This window comes from Siphateles boraxobius, unplaced genomic scaffold (genome assembly GCF_051911475.1).
Source record: "Siphateles boraxobius isolate OS27281-9 unplaced genomic scaffold, OSU_SipBor_1 48, whole genome shotgun sequence".
Classification (NCBI taxonomy): domain Eukaryota; kingdom Metazoa; phylum Chordata; class Actinopteri; order Cypriniformes; family Leuciscidae; genus Siphateles; species Siphateles boraxobius.
The window spans coordinates 633,722-659,474 of record NW_027509119.1 but is presented as its reverse complement, the minus strand read 5'-3'; the positions used below and the strand labels follow the sequence as shown (position 1 = coordinate 659,474).

Sequence of the window (25,753 nt, the reverse complement as noted above, 5' to 3'; positions counted from 1 at the left end):
CTATAAGATTTATGCATGAGCAACGTACTGTACAGTGCATTCAAGATATACCGTACATCAGTTCAGGAATTGATCTCAAATCCCTTTTGTTGTACTAAAACATTGGTCATGAAGCAACATAAAGCTGATTCTGTATTAACTCGTTCTAGTTCTAGTTCTCATTAAACGCTTCAATAGTTTGTGTCCACACGAGGAAACATCAACAACATGGGGGCATGGCTTTGGAATGAGCTCAGAAGGAAGGGGTGGGAGTTTCTCTGTTGGATACTTTCAAAATCCAGCAGTTTTCTGCTAGTTTCTCAGATGTACCTACCCCGCCTTTAAGCATGAAATGACTAAAGGCCCATTCACACCAAGATAACTATCGTTCACACCAGCGGTTTTTAGTTTTCGGTTTATCGTCTGCCGCTTTAAATGCTTGTGCCCTTAAAACAGGATGGATTCTGATTGGCTGTCAATGATTTTATTGTTCATCCGCTGAAAAAAAAAATCTTAAAGTGATTCCAACGATGTCGTCTCTTTGTGTTTTTATCATTATAGTATTTTGTGGACTCTGCTACTCTTTTATATTTAGAACGATTTTTAGAACTTTATCGTTATCGTCCTTTTTGTGATTCACCAAATTTTCTAAAATGCAAATAAAATACAGATATAGGAATCGCAAAGTATCAAGAATGAAAGTATCGGTATCAAACTCGTTCTTGAACAAAGTGGTAGAAACATCCCTACTAGAGCGGTTCCCACCTCGGTCTGATCTCCGCCGCTCTTCACCACCGTCCTCTTCACGACTTTAGAGAAACCGTCAGCCTCGTCCACAGCGACGACTTCCTGTCTTGGTCCCTCTGACATCACTTCCTCCCGCTCTACTCCATCTGCTGACACATACTTACGGATGACTTTCCTTGTTATCTGTGGGGAGACAATGACACAAGAATAAAAATGATTATGTTATCAAGTACACTTTAAAGATGAGAAGAATTCTACCATCTTCCAGCATATTAAGAAAATAATCAATCATAGTTTCATATTTTTCTGGACCTTTTCACAACTTTTCACAACAGACAGGAAGAACAGCGTCTGATTGGATTGTCGAGTGACAAATTTTGAAGTGACAGCTTCAGATGTCATGCTTTTATTGTGAGTAAAAAGTGTAACTTAACAAGACCAGTTTAACTCTTTCCAGCATTTAAAAATAAAAAAAGTTGCCAGCCACCGCCAGCATTTTTGATCATTTTCACAAAGCTTTCATGGCCCCCAGAATTTTTTTATTTTTTATTTAAACAAACAAACTAAAAAAATAAAATACACCTTTTTATTTTAGCTTCAGGCATTCTTTTTTTATCTACACTTGAATGTGGGTAACTTTCATAAAAAAGCAACATTCTGAACAAAAAGCTGAGAAAGTCAAGTCTACAATGTGCGTAAGGCGCTATGCTTTTATCATTGTTTTCTACTTCTTCTTCACCTGTTTTGATCCGGATATCAAAACACAGGTGAAGAAGAGGAGTACACAGGTGTACTCTTTCAGAAGATGTGTAACAGCGCCCCCTACCGTATAACAGTCAAAACATGGATTGCCGGAAAAAACGTCAATGGCACAGGAAAAGTTTTCATGCCATGAACCTCACAAACTTTGAAATAATCAAAATCATTCCTCTTTTTAAAAAAAAACTTGGGTCATTATAAATGATAAGGTAATTCATATTTCTTACAAATAACGTGAATTATTCTAAAGGCATCCTACAATTAACCAATTAAAAGAACAGCATTTTTACGTTATTTTACCAACTGTAGCAAATGCAGGGCAAATATGGACATAACATTGCATGGACTGAATCTGTGTAAAGACACAGAACAGCTGAGAGTTAAAACATTTACCTTTTTGACCACCATGTTTCCATACTCATCAGTGTATTGCTCTTCTGTCACTGTCTGAGGAGGGATTTCGGGCATCTCGTCACCCTAAAAAAAAAGAAAAGAAAAAAAATATTGTTTGCTTTTTTTGTTTCTGACTATGAGATGAAAATAATATTAAAGTTAACGTCAGTCCTGAGAGACAAATACCTTTAAGGGAAATTAAATATAATGTTATAGCTTTCTTTCGTTATACCAGCAAATGAGAATACTTCCATTGTTCAATATTCCCCCAAACATGGAAATAGGGGTCCATTGACACAGAGCCACACACCCAAAACAGGTACCTGAATTATAACACGGCGCCGCACCACCCTGGTGGTCAAAACCTCCTCCTCTGAACTATCAGACAGCAAACCTAGTTCCTCAGCTATTTCCTAAGAGTAGCAGAAATGCATTGTGGTCGCAAGTCTTCAGTACTATTGTGTATCTTATGTACTTGCATGTCACACCATGCAAATGTACTCTGAAAGTTCTTTTATATTTTTTTTGTTACTTTTTTTTAGTAAAAACAGTTATTCTCACCAGTGTTACAATTGCTAAATGTGTCTTCCCGGCAATGTAACACATTTTGATGCAAACCAGATATTAGTGTCATTAAATGGTGACAATGAAAAGACTGCTCTGCTGGGAATGAAAATCCACCAAAATCATGCAGTCAAAAAAAAAAACAGATTAGTTTCAAAATGCAGAAGTATTTTTTTTAAATGCTTGTCAATTGTGACATTATATTGAATAATTAAAGTTACTTCAGTTAAAGCAAAGGGATGCACCAACACAATCTCAATCACTATTTTGTCAAACTGGTGGCTAATTCGTATCTCATTTATATGTTTTTGTATGATCTGCTTACTCCCAAGTGACGGGAATGTTTGGGATGGACCTTCATGCTTTTTTATAATATTCATAAGTTTCTGCACAACTCAATTCATACAAATTCATATGAAATCGCCACGTCGTAACAGTTTTCCTGTGAGATCAGACTGGGTGCACACATATAAACCATGTTTATTAATCGATTTTTAATTGAAACGGCAAACATTAGCTTGCTGGCATTGAAATGGTTTGAAATGTTCCATTAGGGGTTAAGTCAGTTTGTTAGCACAGGCCGGGCAGTTACAGCACTCTTCCTCAGAAACTGAGGTCATGCTAAATGGCTTACCCTCCCTAGAAAGTCATCATCGTCATCACACTCTATTCCCTTCATCGGAGGTAGCTCTTCAGCAAATGAATGATCACCTGTATAATCATAAGGGAATGCCTTCTCCTCACCAGCCTCACCAGTGTATTCGTCGTCTGGCTCAAGAACTATGGGTAGGTCCTCACTGCCCCAGGATAAGGGCCGATCATCCTTTTTCAATTGGGTGTACTCTCTAAGTTTAGGTATACCTGTCAGGTATTCAGGGCTGCTTGATAAAGATGGAAGTTCCTCAACTTGATAAATTGCTTGAGAAACATCTAAAAGTTCTGATGATCCCACCTCTGGCTCGGATGTATCAGAAAACGTTTGTTGGCAATCAAAAAACTCAGTATCTGACTCAATGCTATCTGCGTGAACAGGTCTTGGTCTGTAGTTAAGATTGAGACTGTAAAGTGGAGAGTCAACATCTAAAGCTGCAGTGGCATCTAACTGCATCTGGTCACCAGTCAGTTTTATAGGCATCTCAGAGGCTTTGAGCTCTTTTGTCACTTCCAGATTACAAGGTGTCAATGGATAAGTTCCAGGTAAGGCTAAACTTGATTCAGGCTCATCACCACCAAATGATGGTAACGTCTGTTCAAACTGGACAACCTCTTCAGCACAAGAAATCCGCTCACTTAGAGATTCATGAGACTCTGGCGAATTCCTCTGATCGGAAGAGGATGTGCTAATTATTGGAGAGATGGAACTTAAATCAGTTAGTGACATCTGAATGCCTGTTGATGAAGTCTTCACAGATCTTGAAAGCAATGTTTTGTAATCAGGTGATTCAAGACTCAAATGAAATCCAGACGAATCAATTTGATTTAGTTCAACTCTTCTGTGAGAGTCTTTGAGATAAAACTGAAAATAATTTACTTCTTGCAATACATTTGATGCTTTAGGCTCTTTAGGTGATGAATGAGGAGTGGATTTGTGGGCCTCCAAGTCAAAGACCGGTTGAGATCTGTTCTGCTCAGGTATATTGTGGACACATGTGGTTAGATGTGACTCTTTTGATGATTCACTGGTCAATAAGGATGCTGTCGACTTTATTTGAGGCTCTAAACTTTTTGAAATGGAACTTAAATCTTTCACTTGAGGCTCTGAATGAATGTCCATTGAGACATTTTCCTGTGCAAAATGAAAGGGAAGAAAACAATGTTTCTCCCAATATGTAATAATTACATCACACAAACCCAATAGATTTTGTTGCATGCAAAGATGGAAAAGATTAGCACGCATTAACATCCGATGCAAAATACGGATGTCTTTCCCAATCCTGTTCCTGGAGATTTACCTTCCTGCAAAGCTCAGCTCCAACTCTGATCAAACACAAATGAACCAGGTAATTACGATCTTCAGGAGCACTTGATAATGACAGACAGATGTGTTGGATGAGGGTTAGATCTGAACTCTAAAGGAACAGGATTGGCCACCACTGCTCTAAGGATAAGATTCAAACATGCCGTTTACATTCTCAGAATTGACCATTTTCTCAATACTGCTAAAACTACATGATTGGTCAACAGTTGTCTATTTAGTCTTGATTTGTTAGTAGATCCAGAATTGTGAAATTCCGTGTTTCAGGGTAGATTTGACACTACATTCCTCTTAGTTCATACATTGTGATAAACACACAAGATTCACAGCTGCATGCTCAATCTCTTACCCCTATTTTGGCGTCTTGAGGGGCTAGTTTTCTTGAATCATCTCCTAGATCATCTTTTTGTTGCTGTAAACTTTCCATGTGTTGATTGTCTTCTCTTGTATGGATTATGAGGCCTTTACTAGTTTCATCTTTTGCAGATGCACCTGTTGTGGTGATTACATCCCTTTCTTCACAGTAAGAAATTGTCTTTGTGACACTTTCTGTGTCCTTCTGTGCTTGCTCTAAGGCTATATCAAGAGATGGGGTTGGTTTTAGCTCCTCATCGAATGAACACTCAACAGTTTGAAGCCCCTCTGTTTCAGGTGGAGACTTGACTTGTGTTGTGCATTGTTCAAATGTCACTAGATTCAGCAAGGCAGAACCATCTTTGAGGACAGATAGATCTTTCGTAATCTCATCAATGTCAGAAAATGACAAATAATTCAAATTCTCATAAAACTCCTCATATTCAGATTCAATCACTGATTCAGGAGATTCAGGTTGATAAATTTCCTCAAAAACTAAAGGTTCTGGCGTAACCGTTTCAGTTAGTTCTGTTTCTAATGTTGCTGCTTCAGGTGATGGGTTTCGCAATTCTGTTTCATGACAGAACATCTGAGGTGATAAGGATCTAGAATCTGTATCTGAAATATCAGAGATAGATGATAAAGGTCTGTTTTCAGACATGATCCATTGTGGCAATGGATACCATGATGAGAATGATTCAGGAAACACTGAGCCAATATCAGAACTCTGATCATTACACAATGAAGGGGACAGTGGAGTAAAAATGGATTTGTGCTGGTTGAGTGCCACACTAGATTGGAACAATTCATTTGGAACTGGTGATGGTGTTGAGTATTCAGGTATAGGTGAATCAGGTGAAAGACTTCGAAATTCATTCAATGAGAATGTCGTCTCAGGAGATGAGGATCGACTTTCGGCCAAAAACTCTGCAGATGGCAATGAAAGTCTGTGCTCAGGAACTGGTGAATCAGGAGAGAGCCGTCTGTACTCATTCATGGATGTATATGATTCTGGTGAGGATGCTCTCCTATCTGAATTGTCCATTAGAAATGGATATAAACTTGCACAGTAAAACAAAGAATCAGTGGAAAGTGCTTGATTTTCTCCAAATAAATCTGAGGATTCTGCATGCACAGGTGTTTCAGAACTGCATTCAAAAGTCTTAAAAATCTCCTTTTTACATCCAGCATACTCAAACACACCTGGTTTTGAACAGAAAGTTTCACCTCTATATTGAGGATCATACAAATGGGAGATTAATGACAAGGGTGCAGCTTTGTACACAAGTTTATACTGAGGCTCCATTCTGACAGTGGTCTGTAATGACAGATATGTCATAGAATTGGATACTTCTTGGCCAAGTGATTGATGTTTTTGATCAACAGTCTGGTTGTATTCTATTTCTAAATGACACTGATCCACAGGAGATATTTTGCCTGACTCAGGAGACAATGGTCTATATTCAGTCCATGTATTTCCCTCAGATGCAAAGCTTGCCGTGTCAAATTCTACATCAGACACAATTGATTCTAGAGAGGATGACCTGTATGTGGCTTTTTGGGTGACATTTACATACACTGATGGTTTGAAGTCATAAACAGGTGAGTCTGGTGATAATGGTCTTTTTTCATTCAAGGACATGATTGATTCAGGTGAGGATGTTCTCTGTTCAGTATTTTGAGGTGCAAAAACCCAGAGCTCAATGTCTGTGTCTGATGATAGTGATTCAGAAGACACTGATCGGTATAAATTCATTGCTGATATTTTATGTATACAAGAGAACTGTGGAACTGGTGAGTCTGGCGGTAATGGTCTACACTCTTCCAATGATATAAAGGATTCTGGAGATGCTCGATCTACCATTGACATAGGTGTCATTGGCCTGTAATCACTTACTGAATCAGGGGAGAGTGGTCTATGATCAATTTCTGATATTACTGATTCAGGTGAGTCAGGTCTATACTCTGTACTGAGGTCTGACTGATAGAATTCATTTTCAACATCCAAAGAGACTGGAGAAGTTGACTGAGAATCTGATTCTGGTATGATAAATGTGAATGTCAGTGGCGTGAAGTCAGGAACAGGTGAATCAGGCGACAGAGGTCTGCTTTCATTGACTGATGTCAGTGAGTCAGGTGAAGGCAATCTAAAGTCATTAAATATATCTGTGCTTCTATCAAATTCTGATAATATTGATCCAGTAGTGAACAGGTCTTCAAAGTAACTTTTGTATTCTGTACTCTCTGAACACAGCGATTGAGGTGAACATGATCTAGATCCTGTCACTGACAAAGTCCTCTGAGCGAATAATGCACTGAATTGAGGTACAGGTGAATCAGGGGACAGGGCTCTAATCTCAGTTTCTGATAATATAGACTGAGGAGAGTCAGATCTTTGCTCTGGATTAAGGTCAGAATGACAGAAGTCATTTTCAAGATCCAAACTGACTGATTCTGGAGAGCTTGGTCGGGAGCCTGTAAATGGCATGATAAATGTGTGTGTGGCCGGTGTGAAATCAGGAATAGGTGAATCAGGGGACAGAGGTCTATTTGCATTAATTGATGTGATTGACTCAGATGAGGACCTTCTAAGGTCAATCAACAAGTCATCAAATACATCTGTCTGCATATCTATTTCTGATAGTATTGATTCAGGCGATAGTGATATATAACCTGTTACTATTGTTGGTTCAAACTGATTGGTATAATATTGATATATTGGAAAATCAGGAGATAAAGATCTAGAGTCAGATCTCTCTTCATTTATAGATTCTGTTGATTCTGCAAAACAATCTTGAGTAAAAACATTTAATTCCCATTCTTCCTCTGATAATGCAGATTCAGGGGATGAGGACATATAATTTGTTACAGAAATTGATTCAAAGCCTGCTCGAACATATTGTGGTGTAGGTGAGTCTGGAGATAGGGGTCTAAATTCATTAATGGACCCATTTGACTGTGGAGAAGATCCTCTAATCTCTTCCAAAAGCATGGCAGATTCAGGTGACATGGGTCTCCATTCAGACAAGGAGTCTGGGGAAAGTTGTCTTTTGTCAGTATCTGATAAAATTGAATCTGGAGAATCTGGTCGATACTCTATTGTTGATAATTCTTCAAGGTAAGAATCATCGTCTGTATTCTCAGAGCACAGCGATTGAGGTGAACATGATCTAGATCTTGTTACTGGCAAAGTACTCTGAATAAATAATGCACTGAATTGAGGTACAGGGGAATCTGGGGACAGGGGTCTAATCTCAGTTTCTGATAATATAGACTGAGGAGAGTCAGATCTTTGCTCTGGATTAAGGTCAGAGGGACAAAATTCATTTTCAACTTCCAAACTGACTGATTCTGGAGAGGTTGGTCGGGAGCCCGTAAATGGCATGATAAATGTGTGTGTGGCCGGTGTGAAATCAGGAATAGGTGAATCAGTGGACAGACATCTGTTTTCATTAATTGATGTGATTGAATCAGATGAGGACCTTCTAAAGTCAATCACCATGTCATCAAATACATCTGTCTGCATATCTATTTCTGATAGTATTGATTCAGGCGATAGTGATATGTAACCTGTTACTGTTGTTGGATCAAACTGATTGGTATAATATTGATGTATTGGAGAATCAGGAGATAAAGATCTAGAGTCAGATCTCTCTTCATTTATAGATTCTGTTGATTCTGCAAAACAATCTTGAGTAAAAATATTTAATTCCCATTCTTCCTCTGATAATGCAGATTCAGGGGATGAGGACATATAATCTGTTACAGAAATTGATTCAAAGCCTGCTCGAAAATATTGTGGTGTAGGTGAGTCTGGAGATAGGGATCTAAATTCATTAATGGACCCTTTTGACTGTGGAGAAGATCCTCTAATGTCTTCCAAAAGCATGGCAGATTCAGGTGACATGGGTCTCCATTCAGACAAGGAGTCTGGTGAAAGTTGTCTTTTGTCAGTATCTGATAAAATTGAATCTGGAGAATCTGGTCGATACTCTATTGTTGATAATTCCTCAAGGTAAGAATCATCGTCTGTATTCTCAGAGCACAGCGATTGAGGTGAACATGATCTAGATCTTGTTACTGGCAAAGTACTCTGAATAAATAATGCACTGAATTGAGGTACAGGTGAATCAGGGGACAGGGGTCTAATCTCAGTTTCTGATAATATAGACTGAGGAGAGTCAGATCTTTGCTCTGGATTAAGGTCAGAGGGACAAAATTCATTTTCAACTTCCAAACTGACTGATTCTGGAGAGGTTGGTCGGGAGACATTAAATGGCATGATAAATGTGTGTGTGGCCGGTGTGAAATCAGGAATAGGTGAATCAGGGGACAGATGTCTGTTTTCATTAATTGATGTGATTGACTCAGATGAGGAACTTCTACGGTCAATCACCAAGTCATCAAATACATCTGTCTGCATATCTATTTCTGATAGTATTAATTCAGGTGATAGTGATATGTAACCTGTTACTATTGTTGGTTCAAACTGACTGGTATAATATTGATATATTGGAGAATCAGGAGATAAAGATCTAGAGTCAGATCTCTCTTCATTTATAGATTCTGTTGATTCTGCAAAAAAATCTTGGGTAAAAACATTTAATTCCCATTCTTCCTCTGATAATGTAGATTCAGGGGATGAGGACATATAATCTGTTACAGAAATTGATTCAAAGCCTGCTCGAAAATATTGTGGTGTAGGTGAGTCTGGAGATAGGGATCTAAATTCATTAATGGACCCTTTTGACTGTGGAGAAGATCCTCTAATGTCTTCCAAAAGCATGGCAGATTCAGGTGACATGGGTCTCCATTCAGACAAGGAGTCTGGTGAAAGTTGTCTTTTGTCAGTATCTGATAAAATTGAATCTGGAGAATCTGGTCGATACTCTATTGTTGATAATTCTTCAAGGTAAGAATCATCGTCTGTATTCTCAGAGCACAGCGATTGAGGTGAACATGATCTAGATCTTGTTACTGGCAAAGCACTCTGAATAAATAATGCACTGAATTGAGGTACAGGTGAATCAGGGGACAGGGGTCTAATCTCAGTTTCTGATAATATAGACTGAGGAGAGTCAGATCTTTGCTCTGGATTAAGGTCAGAAGGACAAAATTCATTTTCAACTTCCAAACTGACTGATTCTGGAGAGGTTGGTCGGGAGCCCGTAAATGGCATGATAAATGTGTGTGTGGCCGGTGTGAAATCAGGAATAGGTGAATCAGTGGACAGACATCTGTTTTCATTAATTGATGTGATTGAATCAGATGAGGACCTTCTAAAGTCAATCACCAAGTCATCAAATACATCTGTCTGCATATCTATTTCTGATAGTATTGATTCAGGCGATAGTGATATGTAACCTGTTACTGTTGTTGGTTCAAACTGATTGGTATAATATTGATGTATTGGAGAATCAGGAGATAAAGATCTAGAGTCAGATCTCTCTACATTTATAGATTCTGTTGATTCTGCAAAAAAATCTTGGGTAAAAACATTTAATTCCCATTCTTCCTCTGATAATGCAGATTCAGGGGATGAGGACATATAATCTATTACAGAAATTGATTCAAAGCCTGCTTGAAAATATTGTGGTGTAGGTGAGTCTGGAGATAGGGATCTAAATTCATTAATGGACCCTTTTGACTGTGGAGAAGATCCTCTAATGTCTTCCAAAAGCATGGCAGATTCAGGTGACATGGGTCTCCATTCAGACAAGGAATCTGGTGAAAGTTGTCTTTTGTCAGTATCTGATAAAATTGAATCTGGAGAATCTGGTCGATACTCTATTGTTGATAATTCTTCAAGGTAAGAATCATCGTCTGTATTCTCAGAGCACAGGGATTGAGGTGACCATGATCTAGATCTTGTTACTGGCAAAGTACTCTGAATAAATAATGCACTGAATTGAGGTACAGGTGAATCAGGGGACAGGGGTCTAATCTCAGTTTCTGATAATATAGACTGAGGAGAGTCAGATCTTTGCTCTGGATTAAGGTCAGAGGGACAAAATTCATTTTCAACTTCCAAACTGACTGATTCTGGAGAGGTTGGTCGGGAGACATTAAATGGCATGATAAATGTGTGTGTGGCCGGTGTGAAATCAGGAATAGGTGAATCAGGGGACAGATGTCTGTTTTCATTAATTGATGTGATTGACTCAGATGAGGAACTTCTACGGTCAATCACCAAGTCATCAAATACATCTGTCTGCATATCTATTTCTGATAGTATTAATTCAGGTGATAGTGATATGTAACCTGTTACTATTGTTGGTTCAAACTGACTGGTATAATATTGATATATTGGAGAATCAGGAGATAAAGATCTAGAGTCAGATCTCTCTTCATTTATAGATTCTGTTGATTCTGCAAAAAAATCTTGGGTAAAAACATTTAATTCCCATTCTTCCTCTGATAATGTAGATTCAGGGGATGAGGACATATAATCTGTTACAGAAATTGATTCAAAGCCTGCTCGAAAATATTGTGGTGTAGGTGAGTCTGGAGATAGGGATCTAAATTCATTAATGGACCCTTTTGACTGTGGAGAAGATCCTCTAATGTCTTCCAAAAGCATGGCAGATTCAGGTGACATGGGTCTCCATTCAGACAAGGAGTCTGGTGAAAGTTGTCTTTTGTCAGTATCTGATAAAATTGAATCTGGAGAATCTGGTCGATACTCTATTGTTGATAATTCTTCAAGGTAAGAATCATCGTCTGTATTCTCAGAGCACAGCGATTGAGGTGAACATGATCTAGATCTTGTTACTGGCAAAGCACTCTGAATAAATAATGCACTGAATTGAGGTACAGGTGAATCAGGGGACAGGGGTCTAATCTCAGTTTCTGATAATATAGACTGAGGAGAGTCAGATCTTTGCTCTGGATTAAGGTCAGAAGGACAAAATTCATTTTCAACTTCCAAACTGACTGATTCTGGAGAGGTTGGTCGGGAGCCCGTAAATGGCATGATAAATGTGTGTGTGGCCGGTGTGAAATCAGGAATAGGTGAATCAGTGGACAGACATCTGTTTTCATTAATTGATGTGATTGAATCAGATGAGGACCTTCTAAAGTCAATCACCAAGTCATCAAATACATCTGTCTGCATATCTATTTCTGATAGTATTGATTCAGGCGATAGTGATATGTAACCTGTTACTGTTGTTGGTTCAAACTGATTGGTATAATATTGATGTATTGGAGAATCAGGAGATAAAGATCTAGAGTCAGATCTCTCTACATTTATAGATTCTGTTGATTCTGCAAAAAAATCTTGGGTAAAAACATTTAATTCCCATTCTTCCTCTGATAATGCAGATTCAGGGGATGAGGACATATAATCTATTACAGAAATTGATTCAAAGCCTGCTTGAAAATATTGTGGTGTAGGTGAGTCTGGAGATAGGGATCTAAATTCATTAATGGACCCTTTTGACTGTGGAGAAGATCCTCTAATGTCTTCCAAAAGCATGGCAGATTCAGGTGACATGGGTCTCCATTCAGACAAGGAATCTGGTGAAAGTTGTCTTTTGTCAGTATCTGATAAAATTGAATCTGGAGAATCTGGTCGATACTCTATTGTTGATAATTCTTCAAGGTAAGAATCATCGTCTGTATTCTCAGAGCACAGGGATTGAGGTGACCATGATCTAGATCTTGTTACTGGCAAAGTACTCTGAATAAATAATGCACTGAATTGAGGTACAGGTGAATCAGGGGACAGGGGTCTAATCCCAGTTTCTGATAATATAGACTGAGGAGAGTCAGATCTTTGCTCTGGATTAAGGTCAGAGGGACAAAATTCATTTTCAACTTCCAAACTGACTGATTCTGGAGAGGTTGGTCGGGAGACATTAAATGGCATGATAAATGTGTGTGTGGCCGGAGTGAAATCAGGAATAGGTGAATCAGGGGACAGATGTCTGTTTTCATTAATTGATGTGATTGACTCAGATGAGGACCTTCTACGGTCAATCACCAAGTCATCAAATACATCTGTCTGCATATCTATTTCTGATAGTATTAATTCAGGTGATAGTGATATGTAACCTGTTACTATTGTTGGTTCAAACTGACTGGTATAATATTGATATATTGGAGAATCAGGAGATAAAGATCTAGAGTCAGATCTCTCTTCATTTATAGATTCTGTTGATTCTGCAAAAAAATCTTGGGTAAAAACATTTAATTCCCATTCTTCCTCTGATAATGCAGATTCAGGGGATGAGGACATATAATCTGTTACAGAAATTGATTCAAAGCCTGCTCGAAAATATTGTGGTGTAGGTGAGTCTGGAGATAGGGATCTAAATTCATTAATGGACCCTTTTGACTGTGGAGAAGATCCTCTAATGTCTTCCAAAAGCATGGCAGATTCAGGTGACATGGGTCTCCATTCAGACAAGGAGTCTGGGGAAAGTTGTCTTTTGTCAGTATCTGATTCGGGGGAATCTGGTCGATTATCCATAGTTAGCCATTCTTCAAGGCAAGGTTCATATTCTGTACTCTCTGAGCACAGAGATTGAGGTGAACATGATCTAGATCCTGTTGCTGGCAAAGTACTCTGAATGAATAATGAACTGAATTGAGGAACAGGTGAATCAGGGGACAGGGGTCTAATCTCAGTTTCTGATAATATAGACTGAGGAGAGTCAGATCTTTGCTCTGGATTAAGGTCAGAATGACACAAGTCATCTTCAACATCCAAACTGACTGATTCTGTGGAATTTGGCCGGGAACCTGTAAATGGCATAATACATGTGTGTGTGGCAGGTGTGAAATCAGGAATAGGTGAATCAGGGGACAGAGGTCTGTTTTCATTATCCGATGTAATTGACTCCAGAGAGGATGTTCTACGATTAATCAAGTCATCAAATAAAATGGTATGTATATCTGTGTCTAATTGTATTGATACAGGGGATGAGGACCTGTAAATTGTTACTGTTGTAAGTTCAAAGTTAGAAGTATAATACTGACGTATTGGAGAATCTGGTGCAAATATGGGGAAATCAGGGGAAATAGGTCTGTGTTCATCAATTGATTCTAGAGAAACCACTGGAGTAAAAGGATCTAGTTCATGTTCATGCTCCGACATTGCAGATACAGGGGACAAGGAGCTAAAATCATTAACAGCTATTGATTCGAAGGCTGCTGTAAAATATTGTGGCACTGGTGAGTCTGGTGAGAGCAATCTAAACTCATTCACTGAGGTGTCTGATGCTGGTGTGGATGCCCTGAAACTATTTTCTACAGTGAGCAGGTCTTCAAAGTACAGTTCATTTTCTGTATTCTCCGAGGACAGAGAATGAGGTGAACAGGATCTACGACCTGTTACTGGAAAGGTACTCTGAGAAAAAAATCCACTGAATTCAGTTACAGGTGAGTCAGGAGATAGTGGTCTGAACTCATTAACTGATGCTATTGATTCAGGAGACAATGGTCTACACGCAGTTGCTTCAAGCGTGTCATCCAGCACAAGAGATTCTTGAGATATGGGTCTAAATTTATCATGTGACTCAGATGAAAGTGGTTTGCCTTCACATTGGAACATTACTGGACTTTCAAAATTCAGTTGTGTTTGAGGTAAATCCTTATTATTCACTGTACATTTGACAGATCGGTTTTGTTTAAAAGAATCATGAATTGTGGATTCTTTAGCAGATGGGTATATTTCTTGTGGATCATGTAAAACTTCAGCTTTTCCAACAGCCGAAGTTATTGGCTTAGCCTTTTCTGAAACATCTCCTGAAACAAACATGGAGCAGTATGTCTTACCCTTGTAGTGTGGATCAAATATCTTAGCAATACGATTACTAAACATAGCTTTGGACATAACAGTACACTGTGGTTTTGGCAATTCACTCATGCTTTGTTCCTCATTGTATAGTGATCCAGTGGGCTCAATAGGTAATATTTTTTGAGAGTATGATTCCTCTATTGGCTCGGCATCAAAAGTAACATTTTCTACTATAACCTTGGACAAAGGAACATCTTCAGGCTCTAAAATTAAAGATTCTGGGGATTCTGTTCTTGGTTCGCAAACAAAGGGCTCACACTGCGAATATTCAATATCAGATGTTTCTAATTCTGGAGATGAGTCTCTAAGGGTCTGAAATGTGATCAAATTTAAGTGCAATGTGGTTCTATATACAGGAACAGGTGAATCAGGTGAAAGGGGTCTGTGTTCATTTATCGATGTAAATGATTCAGGAGATGATAGTCGGGTTTCAGGTTGTACTTCTGATACTTTTTTGTTTTCATTGTCTGAGAGGCCTGACTCATCTGAATCAGATCTATACACTTCAGCAGGTATGAACCATTCCAACACTGTTTGAGTAAAGCTGGGAAGAGGAGAATCAGGAGAGAGGCATCTCTGCTTATTAAAAGATACAGTTGATTCAGGGGATGATGGTCGACTTCCAACTAGACACTCTAAAGATATCAGATCACAGTCGATGTCTGAAACTTCAGACTCAAAGGATTGTGATCTATATAATGTCACGAATGCTGAAGAGTCATTTTGCACATCTGTTGCAAAACAAGGTATTGGGGAATCAGGGGAAAGTACTCTATATTCATTTACAGATGCTGTTGATTCTGGAGATGATGGTCTTATTTCAGTCAAGAATAAATATGGAGATGAACTATGGCTTTCAAAACACATTTCTGTGGATATTTCCCTATCTGAAATGTCAGAACTGATGGACACAGGAGACCAAGATCTATTTGATTCAGGCGATAATGATCGGTAGAAAATTGCAGAACCAGGTGAAATTGGTCTTTCTGTGTCATCAGTCACGAGCAAATAAGATGCTCCTGGTGTATCTTCTGTAAATCCTGCAAGAGGGACCATTTTTTCACCGGGTGCAGGGAATGTTTTGTATTCTTCAACATTTAGTGTAAATTCAGGTATATCATTTTCAAAAGCAGTTGGCAAAGGTGTAGCTGGCCTAAAATCAGGCAATGGAGAGTCAATAGAGAGAAGAGTGCAGTCATTCAGTGAAGTTACAGATTCAGGTGAAGAAACTCTTAATTCCGCCATTAATATGCAGGAGTCTGGTGAAGATGGTCTATAATCAAATGGTATTGGTGAGTCTAAAAGCAAGGATACCACTGATTCTGGCGATGATGATCTATTCTCCGATAAAGTCATTCCAAAGTTGTCAACATACTCAAACTCTGGTGATCTTAGCTCAACTTGGGATGTTAAAGAGACCGGTGTAAGAGGTCTATACGTCACAACTTCTACTGAGCTAGAGGTGGTATATTTAGTGTTTGTGAATTTGGCATCGGTTTGTTTGGTTAAAGAATTTGGTATCATTATTTCAACTCTTGCTTCTGAAGAACCAGAATCAGTTATTGGAAGTGATAATATTTGTCGCTGCTCAGTTACTGAATCAAGTGACATTTGGTTAAGTGTAGGGGTGGTAATCTTCTCTGTAATGACACTTTCGAGTGCGGCAGTCTTACTAAGTTGTTGAGGAGGACTGGAAATTGCTTGAGCAAAGCCTTGTACTCCTTCAGTAGACAATTCTGTGAAGGTGATTGATTGGTTGACATCAACATTTTTGGAAACATCCAAAAATTGTAGAGACTCTTCAGACTCTCTACAATTCACTTCCTCCACAGAAGAAATCTCGTTTTCAGGGGACTTATAGGTCTCTGCAATTGCACACTTTTGGAGTGAAACGTAACTTTCACCAAAAAGGGTTCTGTAGAATCTGTCAGAAACTTCCTCAACGTGGCGCTTTATATACTCCTCACTTTGACTTGGTTTCTTTGAAAGTGCAGCCTCATATTTAATTGGTGATGTAGATACAGTTTCCGGCTTTTCACTTGATGGAGATGTAAAGGAATGAAATGTACTGGAGACATGTGAGGTTATATAATCTTCAGAACCTTGCTTGAGTTCCACATTCAATTCACCGAAATCTGGTTCGACATTCTCTGATTCCAAGAGTGTATGCCCAAAATCTGACAGGGTTGATTGTCTCTGCCTCAGTTTGTACCTTTCCATTGAATTTATGGGTTGAATATTCTGTTCATCACCCTGTTGGGTGGAGACTGGGATAAACTGACCCCCAGTTGCTCCTAACTCTTGGAGAGGATCATCCACAGTTTCATGTATATTGCTTGATGGTTCGTTGGGAATAGTAGCACCTTTGTAAACTGTGTCATAAACGTGAGACTGTAGTCTCCAGGGAACAGTTTTGTACAGGGTAAAGAGAGGACTTACTTGTTTGATAGTGCCTGGGAATTGTTGCCGCAGTCCAGCCATATCAAAACAACTAAGTGTTGGGGCTCCGACCACCCTGACAAATACAGAATCAAATTTAAATTACTTAATATACTTTTAATACATTTTCAATTGAATAGGACTGGAAGAAATTAACTTACTCTGAACCCATTTCCTTGTCTATCAACAACCTCTCTTTCTGTGAATCATTGAGGGATGACAGATTGAAGCAGAGATCCTCAACAGATGCCACCAGAGGCCCAAGTTCTGACCCTCTTTGAGTGACCTCCGTTCGGCGGCCCGGCCTGGGGCTGTCCATGTCCTCCTGTAGCGCTGAAAAACCTGTAAAGGCCAATATAGATTCTGTTGTAAAGTTGTAAAACCATTGTAAAAGTAATGCAGTTAATTATCATCTTCTGTAAAGTGAGGAATACAAATATTTTACAATCAAATAAACACCAACCTAATATGCTTCAAGATATTGTCACCATACATACCTTCACTATGATCCAATGATATGGTTTGTTCTATTTCTGCATAGGTGTGTGATGACTGGTCTTGACTGGACTGGATGATTTTTGTTTCAATGAGATGCACAATGTCCATTCGATTTATTTTTGTAAGTGTCTTCATCAAAGTGTTCTCTGCTGTTAAGTGAAGAGGTGTTATATATATACTTTTGTTAAATAGAATGCAACACACAACTAGATATATACAATGTGAGTGATTCCCTTCTGAGTGAGTGATGTCATAATATCATAATTTGTACTGTGCATGTGACGAGCATCACTACACTACACTACACTACACCACACCCAGATGTTTTTCCGAAAATTATATGCCTGATCACTAAAATGTCATAGCACGCATGTCCTCATTTAATCAATCAATTTACAACAATGGCAAGTAATGTGCCAAAAAGGAAGAGAAAATAATTAAAGCTGCACTGCAGAACTTTGGTCTCTCTTTTTCCATAAAATGTAAACAAAGTTACATGTTACTTTTTTAATATTTTTTTTATATTTAAATAGTATTTATTTTACGTCAGTTGTGTTTTGGCACTGCTATTCAGCGTGGATTAATATAATGGTTACTGGTGATCATTTCAGAGCAGATTGGTCATGCTGCACCAAGACAGCAACAAGATATTCCAAAAAAAAAGGAAAACATGTCTTCAGAGCTAGTACTGTAAGTATAATTTCTGCCGCTGTGGTCTGGATCTTGTTTTTACACTGGCTATGTCGCATTTCCTTTTTAATTGCAGACTCTCTGTAGTTCAAGGTTTTGCTGATTCCACAGAGGTCAATAAGGATTGCAGTTTAGAATTGTCCATGTTCATCACAAACTAGATGATTATTTCAAATTCTAGGCAATAACTCTGTTTTGGACACTGTTATTTCTAATGTACTTGCTCAGTCATGGAATTTTTTTTACCCAAAAAAGTTTTCCATGATGCCAGGTTTTTAAATGTAATTTAAGTAAATTTATTTAGTTTAGAGAAATTTCTGCCTTTAAGCAAATGGTGCTGAAGAAAATTACTGAAAAAAGTGATTCCCAAGGATGCTGCACCCCTGCTGAATAATCCAGCATAAACCAGCATGAATTTCAGCAGTCAAAACATACCTTATGCTGGTGACCAACAAAGCTGGATTTGTCATTAGGGACATTGGTGGTGGCTGAGGGGTAATGCTGAAATAATTATTTAAAGTGTACTGATCTTTGATTTAATAGTGCTTAGTATATCCGGTGAATAGACCAATGCAGATTAATTCAAATTTAAAGAAAACACATGATCAGCAGATCTTACCTGTAGCATTTTTGCCCTCTCTTTCTTTCCATAGCCTTATGAGTGCATGGCTTTGGTCTTGTAGAGAATTTGGATTCTCATTTCTTATTTGATTGATCTGTTTCTCACTGAATTCAAGCTCTTGAGCCAATTCTGTTTGAATAAAATCACATCAGTAATGAGTCATACATTTAATTCAGGACAACAAAGTATCCATATAAAACAAAAGTGCCCTTATGACTGCAATGCAATATGTGTTGAAATAAGATAAGGTTTACAATAATAAAAAAGTAGGCATGACAACTTCTGCAAATAAATGCAACCATTACATAAATGTATCCCAACTCCATAAATAATTCTACCATTTTAACCAAGTACTGTACCTTATAATTACATTTCAAAAATGTCCGTATAGAGCGGTGAACGTGATTTCACCAAGTACCACATGTTCCTGGATCAACATCTTTGTTGATCCTGGAACAACTTTCAGATCAACCAATCAGATTTGAGGGACAAGTTTACAGTTTATGTCAAGTTTAGGCTGAGAACCAGGGTGAGGTGCTTCAACATCAGTGTTATTCACCTATCATTTCCCTCTGATTTTAGGGAAAAGTGATGGGTAGGATTAGGTTTAGTGGTAGGGATAGGGTAAGGACAAAATTGTGGGACAGGAATGTTATTCCAGGATCAACAAACTATGTTGATCCAGGAACATGTCTTACTTGGCAAAATCACGGTGACCCGTATAGAGCAGAGGTTCCCAAATTAAAACAAAACAAAACAAGGAGCCTCTTTGTAGTTTATATGTACATTTTCTGTATAGCTCTGTCAATATCTAAGCTGTCCGCTCACAGTCACAGTTAACTGAATTAACGGAATGACAAAGGTTCTGTAAGTAGCACTCATAGTCATCGAAACAACAAGTGCTCTGCTGCACCCAGTTAGGGAACCATTGGTATAGAGGTTAGCAGCTTACCTGACCAGCTGAAACCAAGGTGGTCTGCTATTACAGCCAGACGCCCTTCTTTCCTGTCAGCCTCATCCTGTGGATTTACTGCAAATTCCAGCAAAGCAGCAAAAGACATATAAGCACACAAATCTAATAATGGAAGTCATTAAAAATAATTGTTTACAACACTAAGTCAAATAAGGTCACTGGCTTTCTCATGTAAAAAATATATAATTTTTTAAATTATACTTATATATTTAATTATCTATTATTAAATCAACATTTCTAAGCAAATATGCTACAAAAACCATTATCAGAGTAGTTTCAATCCATGAGCAAAGACAAGATAAAATATCAATCATGAATGAATACTTTGAATAACTGTCCCGGGATTTGTGATTATAAAATCTGTAATATCAACTGCACCTCACAACTGATGTTTTAAATTGAATTAATTTGGTCATAAACCCATATGCAGTCAGTGAATATACTGGCAAAAAACATTACATAAATACTCCACACTGCAGTTGGTTTTAAGTAAATCTTGAGACTTATGTCAGATAAAAGGAAAAGAGACAGTCACAAACATAGCCCAAACATCAAAGAAGCACCACAAAGAGAAGAATTAGTTACAAGACAGAGAAGCAGCACTTTCATCACTGAGGTGCTGAGGCAGATGAGAAAGAGATAATGGGCCCCAAGAGATGGGGGATACCTTGACTTCGGACTTTATCAGCAGGGATTCGTTCCATCTGCGTCTCAACAGGGTTGTCCCATCTGGGCCTAATGACCAAGGAATCCTCAGGGAAAGGCATTTGCATGTCAAGAAAAGGTTCACCCTCTATTACTGAGGCATCGATGGTGCTGCTTGCATCATCAGATAATGCAGCAGCCCCCTGTTTGTCTTTCTCTGCCTGAGCCAAACTCTCCACTACCTTAGCTGCCTCATGGCTAATCTCTTCAAAAAATGCAACAGACTGTTTGCTTGTGTCAGTGGGCAGGGCCTTTTTTTGTTTTGCTGGTGTCGAAGATTGAATTGGCTGACCAGGCTTTCCCCTGACTGGTAGTCTTGAAGGAAGTGTCTTAGTTGTGCTGGATAGGTCAGTGCTTGTTGAACGTCTCTGGTCCTTTTTGGTTGGTTTCTTGGTGGAGTCACTTTCACAGAAGCTCTTGGCTTTGGAAGACTTTGTTAAACTGGAGGTTATGGATGGGCCTGTCTCTGTGTCAGATTTTCTCCTCGTTTGAGGTTTAACGGGCAATTTCGACTTCTTATCCTTGGAAAGTTCTACACATTCAGACCTGAGGGAGCTGGCCTTAACAGGGATTCTGGATTTTGGTTTCTCTTCCTCTTTGGAGATTGGCACATCTTTTTTAGTCTTAGATGATAGAGAGGCTGCAGTGTAACTTTTAGAGACAAGTTTACTTTTAGATTCTGTCTTTTCTGGGATTTTGGTTTGTTCTATAACTGAGTGCTGATCATCTGGGGGGAAATCTGAGAACCCTTGGTCCTGTTGAGAATGAACTGATCTAGTAATAGTTGACACTGCTGTCTGAACATTGACTATTAACATATCAGAGTAAGCAGGATCAGATACTAATTGTCCCTCACTCATTACTTTGTCTGATTTAATCTCGGCTGTTTCTGGCATTATTTGGTCCTTCTCTGAGGTTTTGGTTGAGGTTTTAGACTTTATAACATCTGACTTTGTAGCTGCAGCCATATTAATCTCAGTAGGAGAATGTACAGATAAATCTGCAGGCTCTTTAGAAAGGTCATTATCTTCCTCTGGTTTTATCTGCAAAGAGAGGTTACAACCAACCTCATTCTCAGCATCACCGGATGCTCTACCAAGTCCACTCTCTCCTTCTTCAGCTATGCCTTCTTCAATGGGTTGCTCTATTTGGTAAAATGCAAAGCCTTCCTCCTCATAACTCCTTTTGGTCATGTCTATCGCACCACTTCTTGTCATCTCAAAAAGCTTTCCCTCTTGGAAGAGGAAAGGATTTTGTTCACTTGTTGGTGTACCCTCCTCAGTTGGTGTCCTTGCTGGTGTTGTGTCTGGAGTCGCTCCATGGGAAGGCCGATCTACAACCAGACCCAAGACCTTTTGCTCTTCCTCTTTGACTCTTGCTGCAAATGCATCATCATCTTCTCGCACTGAATTCCAGGCATCTGTTTCTGCTTTTGCTGTAACTCCTCTAGATTCAGTCTTAGGAGGTTCCTCCTCAGCATCATCTTCCTCTGTGTCATCATAAATACATATTTCTGGTTTAAATGTTTCTCTTGTTTGTCCAATAATAATTGGAATAGAATCAATATCTAGGCTGCCACTACAAATATCAACATAAGATGTACCTGAATGCCTCATGTAATCACCTTTAATCTCATCTGTTACATTAGACTCTTCCTGACTAGGCAATATGTAATCAACATTTTGGTAATTTGCTGCCTCGTTCTGCATTTCATCACTGTCAGTTTCTTGATTTCCTTTAGATCTTTTTAAGCTTTGCTCTTTTTGTTCATCAGTTATATTTTCAGCCAGATTGTTGCTGTTAGAGGCAGTTTTATTCAGCTGTACTAATTTTGAATCAACATATTCTTTGTCCTCAAATTTCTCACTATGAGATTCTTGAAGGTGTGGTTTTATGTTATGCTTTTCTGAAACAGACTGAGGTCTCCTCATTGCTGATTCAGCTGAAGATGCTGCACTGTGGGCCATGGTATGTTGATTGTCCTCAGATGTTTGGGGGCTCTTACGTATACCTGCTGGAAAAGGAGAGGGAGGTTGTACTTTAATGATCGGTTCAACAGACCGTGCTATCTCTGATGCTTGGTTGAGTTCAGTAAACCCAACATCATCCACAGAGGATGGTTCATATTTGGATGTAAGCGCAAACAGTTTGATGCTCTCATCTCCTGCATCAGACGATACCAATGTCTGAGAAGATTCACTATCTTTTCTATTGTCCTTTTTGTCTTTTTCATCTTGTTCCATTTCATCAAATGTTTTTATTTTGGCAGCCATTTTAAACATCTCTTCCTCTGGAGTAATTTTCCTCTGTGCCAGGCCACACTTCAACTCATCATCTTCTACTGTCTCCTCTGGGATTACTGATGGCTTAAAGGGAACAATCAGGACCATGGGGTCTGGGGTTTTGGGATTGACCTCATAACTTACCGCTTCAGAACTTGGTGTGTCAGGGGAGAGAGGACTCTTACCCGAACTTGTCATCAGGGACGTCTGCTCACAACTGTCATCGTCTGCATTACACTCCTGTTCTTTGAGCAATCTACTACGCAAACTCTCTGGGGGGATTTCAGGGGCTTTGGAGGATGTCAGGGGGCCTGTGGTCACACTGGGTTGTTCTACTGTAGGTGGAAAAATCAGGTTGGTTTTCATCTCTACGGGGCTGTTTTCTAAAGAGTCACAGCATGGGGATTCATTTGTTGGACTAGGCTCAATAGAGTCTGGGGTTCTATGGGAAGAGTTGTCTTCCATCAAGGGACTACCTTCTAAAGAGTCTTTGTGGCTAATGGTAAAAGAGTCATCAGCTACTGGACTAAGGGTCTCTGAATCTTGGTGTCTAAGAGGCAGCACTAAACCACCATGATCCTGTGTAGCTGCCCTTAAGGCCAGAAAGTCAGAAGAGGTTGGTGTTGATTGATCATCAAAGGATTCCTCATCACTCAAAAAATTCTCTAGTGTTTCAGATGCTCTTTTAGTCAGTTTTCGAGATTTAGGTGGCTTGGATGACACAGAAACAATGTCCTTATCAACAGAAGTTTTTTCATCCCCTAAGTTCATCCCCCTATTCCTATGAGGAATAGACATGGACTCACTTTTTGTTGGCTCATCCACTGCTTTGCTCAGTGCTGGATGATGAATTGTAGCATCAGATGCCTGTTCATTAGTTGCCTTCATCTCAGTAGAAAAAGAAACAGATATTTTACTTGTCTTGACCTTAGGGGTGACTACTACTGATTTTGAGGACTTTTCCAGTATAGACTGAGCTGTTTTTTTTGGTGATAATGGGAGGCCCTCAGGGCTTGTTTCTGGAGTCTCAGCCAAGCCCTCATGTTTGTAACTTTCCTCAGAACTCAATGGGGCTTCCACTTCAGGAAGACTAGCACTGGGTGAGTCGACCAATGCTTCATGTTTAACGCTGTCAGAGCTGTCATTAAATGCACTGTTTTCTGTACAATTATCAGGCAAAAGATCTCTGCCATGTTTTGACAAATTTTGAAGAAAAGTTGTTGTCACGCTTGCGTGAGTGGAGGGAACTGCTGACTCTTTTCCAGAAACCACACCCTCGCCACTCTTTTGCCTTGCTTTTGTATCTTCTTTAAATTCTTTAGAGTGTTTTATGTGTGGACTAATTATGACTTCTTTTTCTTCATGGTGATCTTCAGGCTTTAAAACATCAGGAGACCCTTCTTCTTGTGAGGGTGCTCGGGGAAGACATTGTGACTTTGTGAGTATGGCCTCGGGTTTACTCGCTGTTGTGTGTTCTGTTTTGGAAGATCCTTTGTGCTCAAAGAGCCCAGACTTTCTTTTTGAGGGGTCTTGGCCAGTTTGAAATGCTCTCATTAGTTCTCTTACAGACATGGTTTCTTCTAGACTTCCAGGCTCAGGCTTTGGTGACCTAGAAGCAGACTGTTTCTGGGGTGAAGAGGTTTGTTTTTTCAGGCCTGATGTTTTCTGGTCTTTGATAACAGAAGACACTTTGTCTTCTGTTGCTTTATATGGAGGTTTTTGGCCTGTCTGTTTTTTATGACCTTTTTGTTCTTCCTCTACTTTCTTTTGAAGAGCCTTAACTTTCTCTTTAATCGAACCAATTGGTGTCTCCTCAACCACTGGTGATACAGGAGACTTTTTTTGGTCTCCAGGTACAGGTAGTAAGGCATCCCCTTCGGAAGACTTCTCTGTGCTCTTCCTAACATTACTTTCTTTTGATTGGGTTTCTTCTGTGTGTCCTTGAGGACCTTTCCTCCTTACTGGCTTTTTTACTTCTGTTGTATGGGCTTTAGTGTCTTTTGCCACTGTTGAGACTATTTTTCGACCACCTCTGCGCAGAACAACCTCAGTGAACTGTTGTTGTGATGGAGTCTCTTGGGATGCAGGCACATCCAGTAAGTATTCCTTAACTTCACCAGTGGAAACAGTGTCCATGCCAGACCTGTCCCTAGTACCCTTTGGTCTCTGTGATCCTCTGTTGACTCTAACTTCCTTCAGAAGCGATTCTTGAGATTCAAAGGCAGCCATCATTTTGGCCTCTTCAATTTCACTTTCTGTCAGGAGAACCCACCCCTCATCCTTCCTATATGGACGACTCTCTGTTTTTGCAGACTCTCCCTTGTCAAATGTTCCACTTCTCAGAATTTCACTAACTTTCTCCAAATCCTCTTTGACTTTTTCCATTATCTCAAAAGGCTCTGCTGACACCTCCTCCACCCCCTTATCTAAATAATCCCCTTGCATAGGACCCGCTTTCTCTGAGGAATCAGTGGTCAGAATAGCAGTCATTTTGATAAGGTCTTGTTTCATCTCTGACACTTCAGAGAGTAAATCTGGACTTGCAAGTGCAGGGGAGTCTCGGATCAAGTGTGTTTTCTGGAATGACGTTTCAGTTGTTTCAGTGTCTTCATCATCTTCCATTTGGATGACATTTAAGGAGTAAATTAATCAAAATTTAAATTAAAGGGACAGAGATTGGAAAAGGACATAAGGGATCAATTCAGAGCTTCAAGGACCAGAAGACATCAAGGTGACAAAAAAGGGACGTGGAGTATGGGAGGATGAGTGGAGAGTCTACTGGACTTATGGGGGAATAACAACTGCAAAGCAAATACTAACCAAATCTTAAAGACAATGGAGGAATAAGCAGGAAACTTGTTTATCCACATTTGGTTAAACAGCGCACTCACACAAACAAAAAGACAAACTAAAGTGATATTTAAAAGGGAGACAAAAATAAGCCAACCCAAACACTGGGAGATATAGTGAA

At 39.2% G+C, this 25,753-nt stretch overlaps 1 protein-coding gene across 4 annotated transcripts in view; it reads right to left on the bottom strand.

Moving 5' to 3' along the window:
- The window catches only part of ank2b (ankyrin 2b, neuronal), a 155,896-nt gene that overhangs the window by 6,245 nt on the left and 123,898 nt on the right, over positions 1-25,753 (bottom strand). The window contains exons 42-50 of one of the 4 annotated variants that reach the window (XM_077201485.1): positions 22,368-25,397; positions 20,463-21,989; positions 19,775-19,852; positions 18,820-18,951; positions 17,510-17,659; positions 17,174-17,354; positions 17,013-17,088; positions 1,879-1,962; positions 745-909 (exon numbers count right to left, since the gene is read on the bottom strand). In XM_077201485.1, coding sequence (XP_077057600.1) covers positions 745-909; positions 1,879-1,962; positions 17,013-17,088; positions 17,174-17,354; positions 17,510-17,659; positions 18,820-18,951; positions 19,775-19,852; positions 20,463-21,989; positions 22,368-25,397 — 5,423 coding nt within the window. Of the gene's footprint in view, positions 1-744; positions 910-1,878; positions 1,963-2,201; positions 2,292-3,076; positions 4,229-4,766; positions 12,432-17,012; positions 17,089-17,173; positions 17,355-17,509; positions 17,660-18,819; positions 18,952-19,774; positions 19,853-20,462; positions 21,990-22,367; positions 25,398-25,753 lie in introns of those variants that run through there. The other 3 variants (XM_077201486.1, XM_077201487.1, XM_077201484.1) reach the window with 3 other exon arrangements.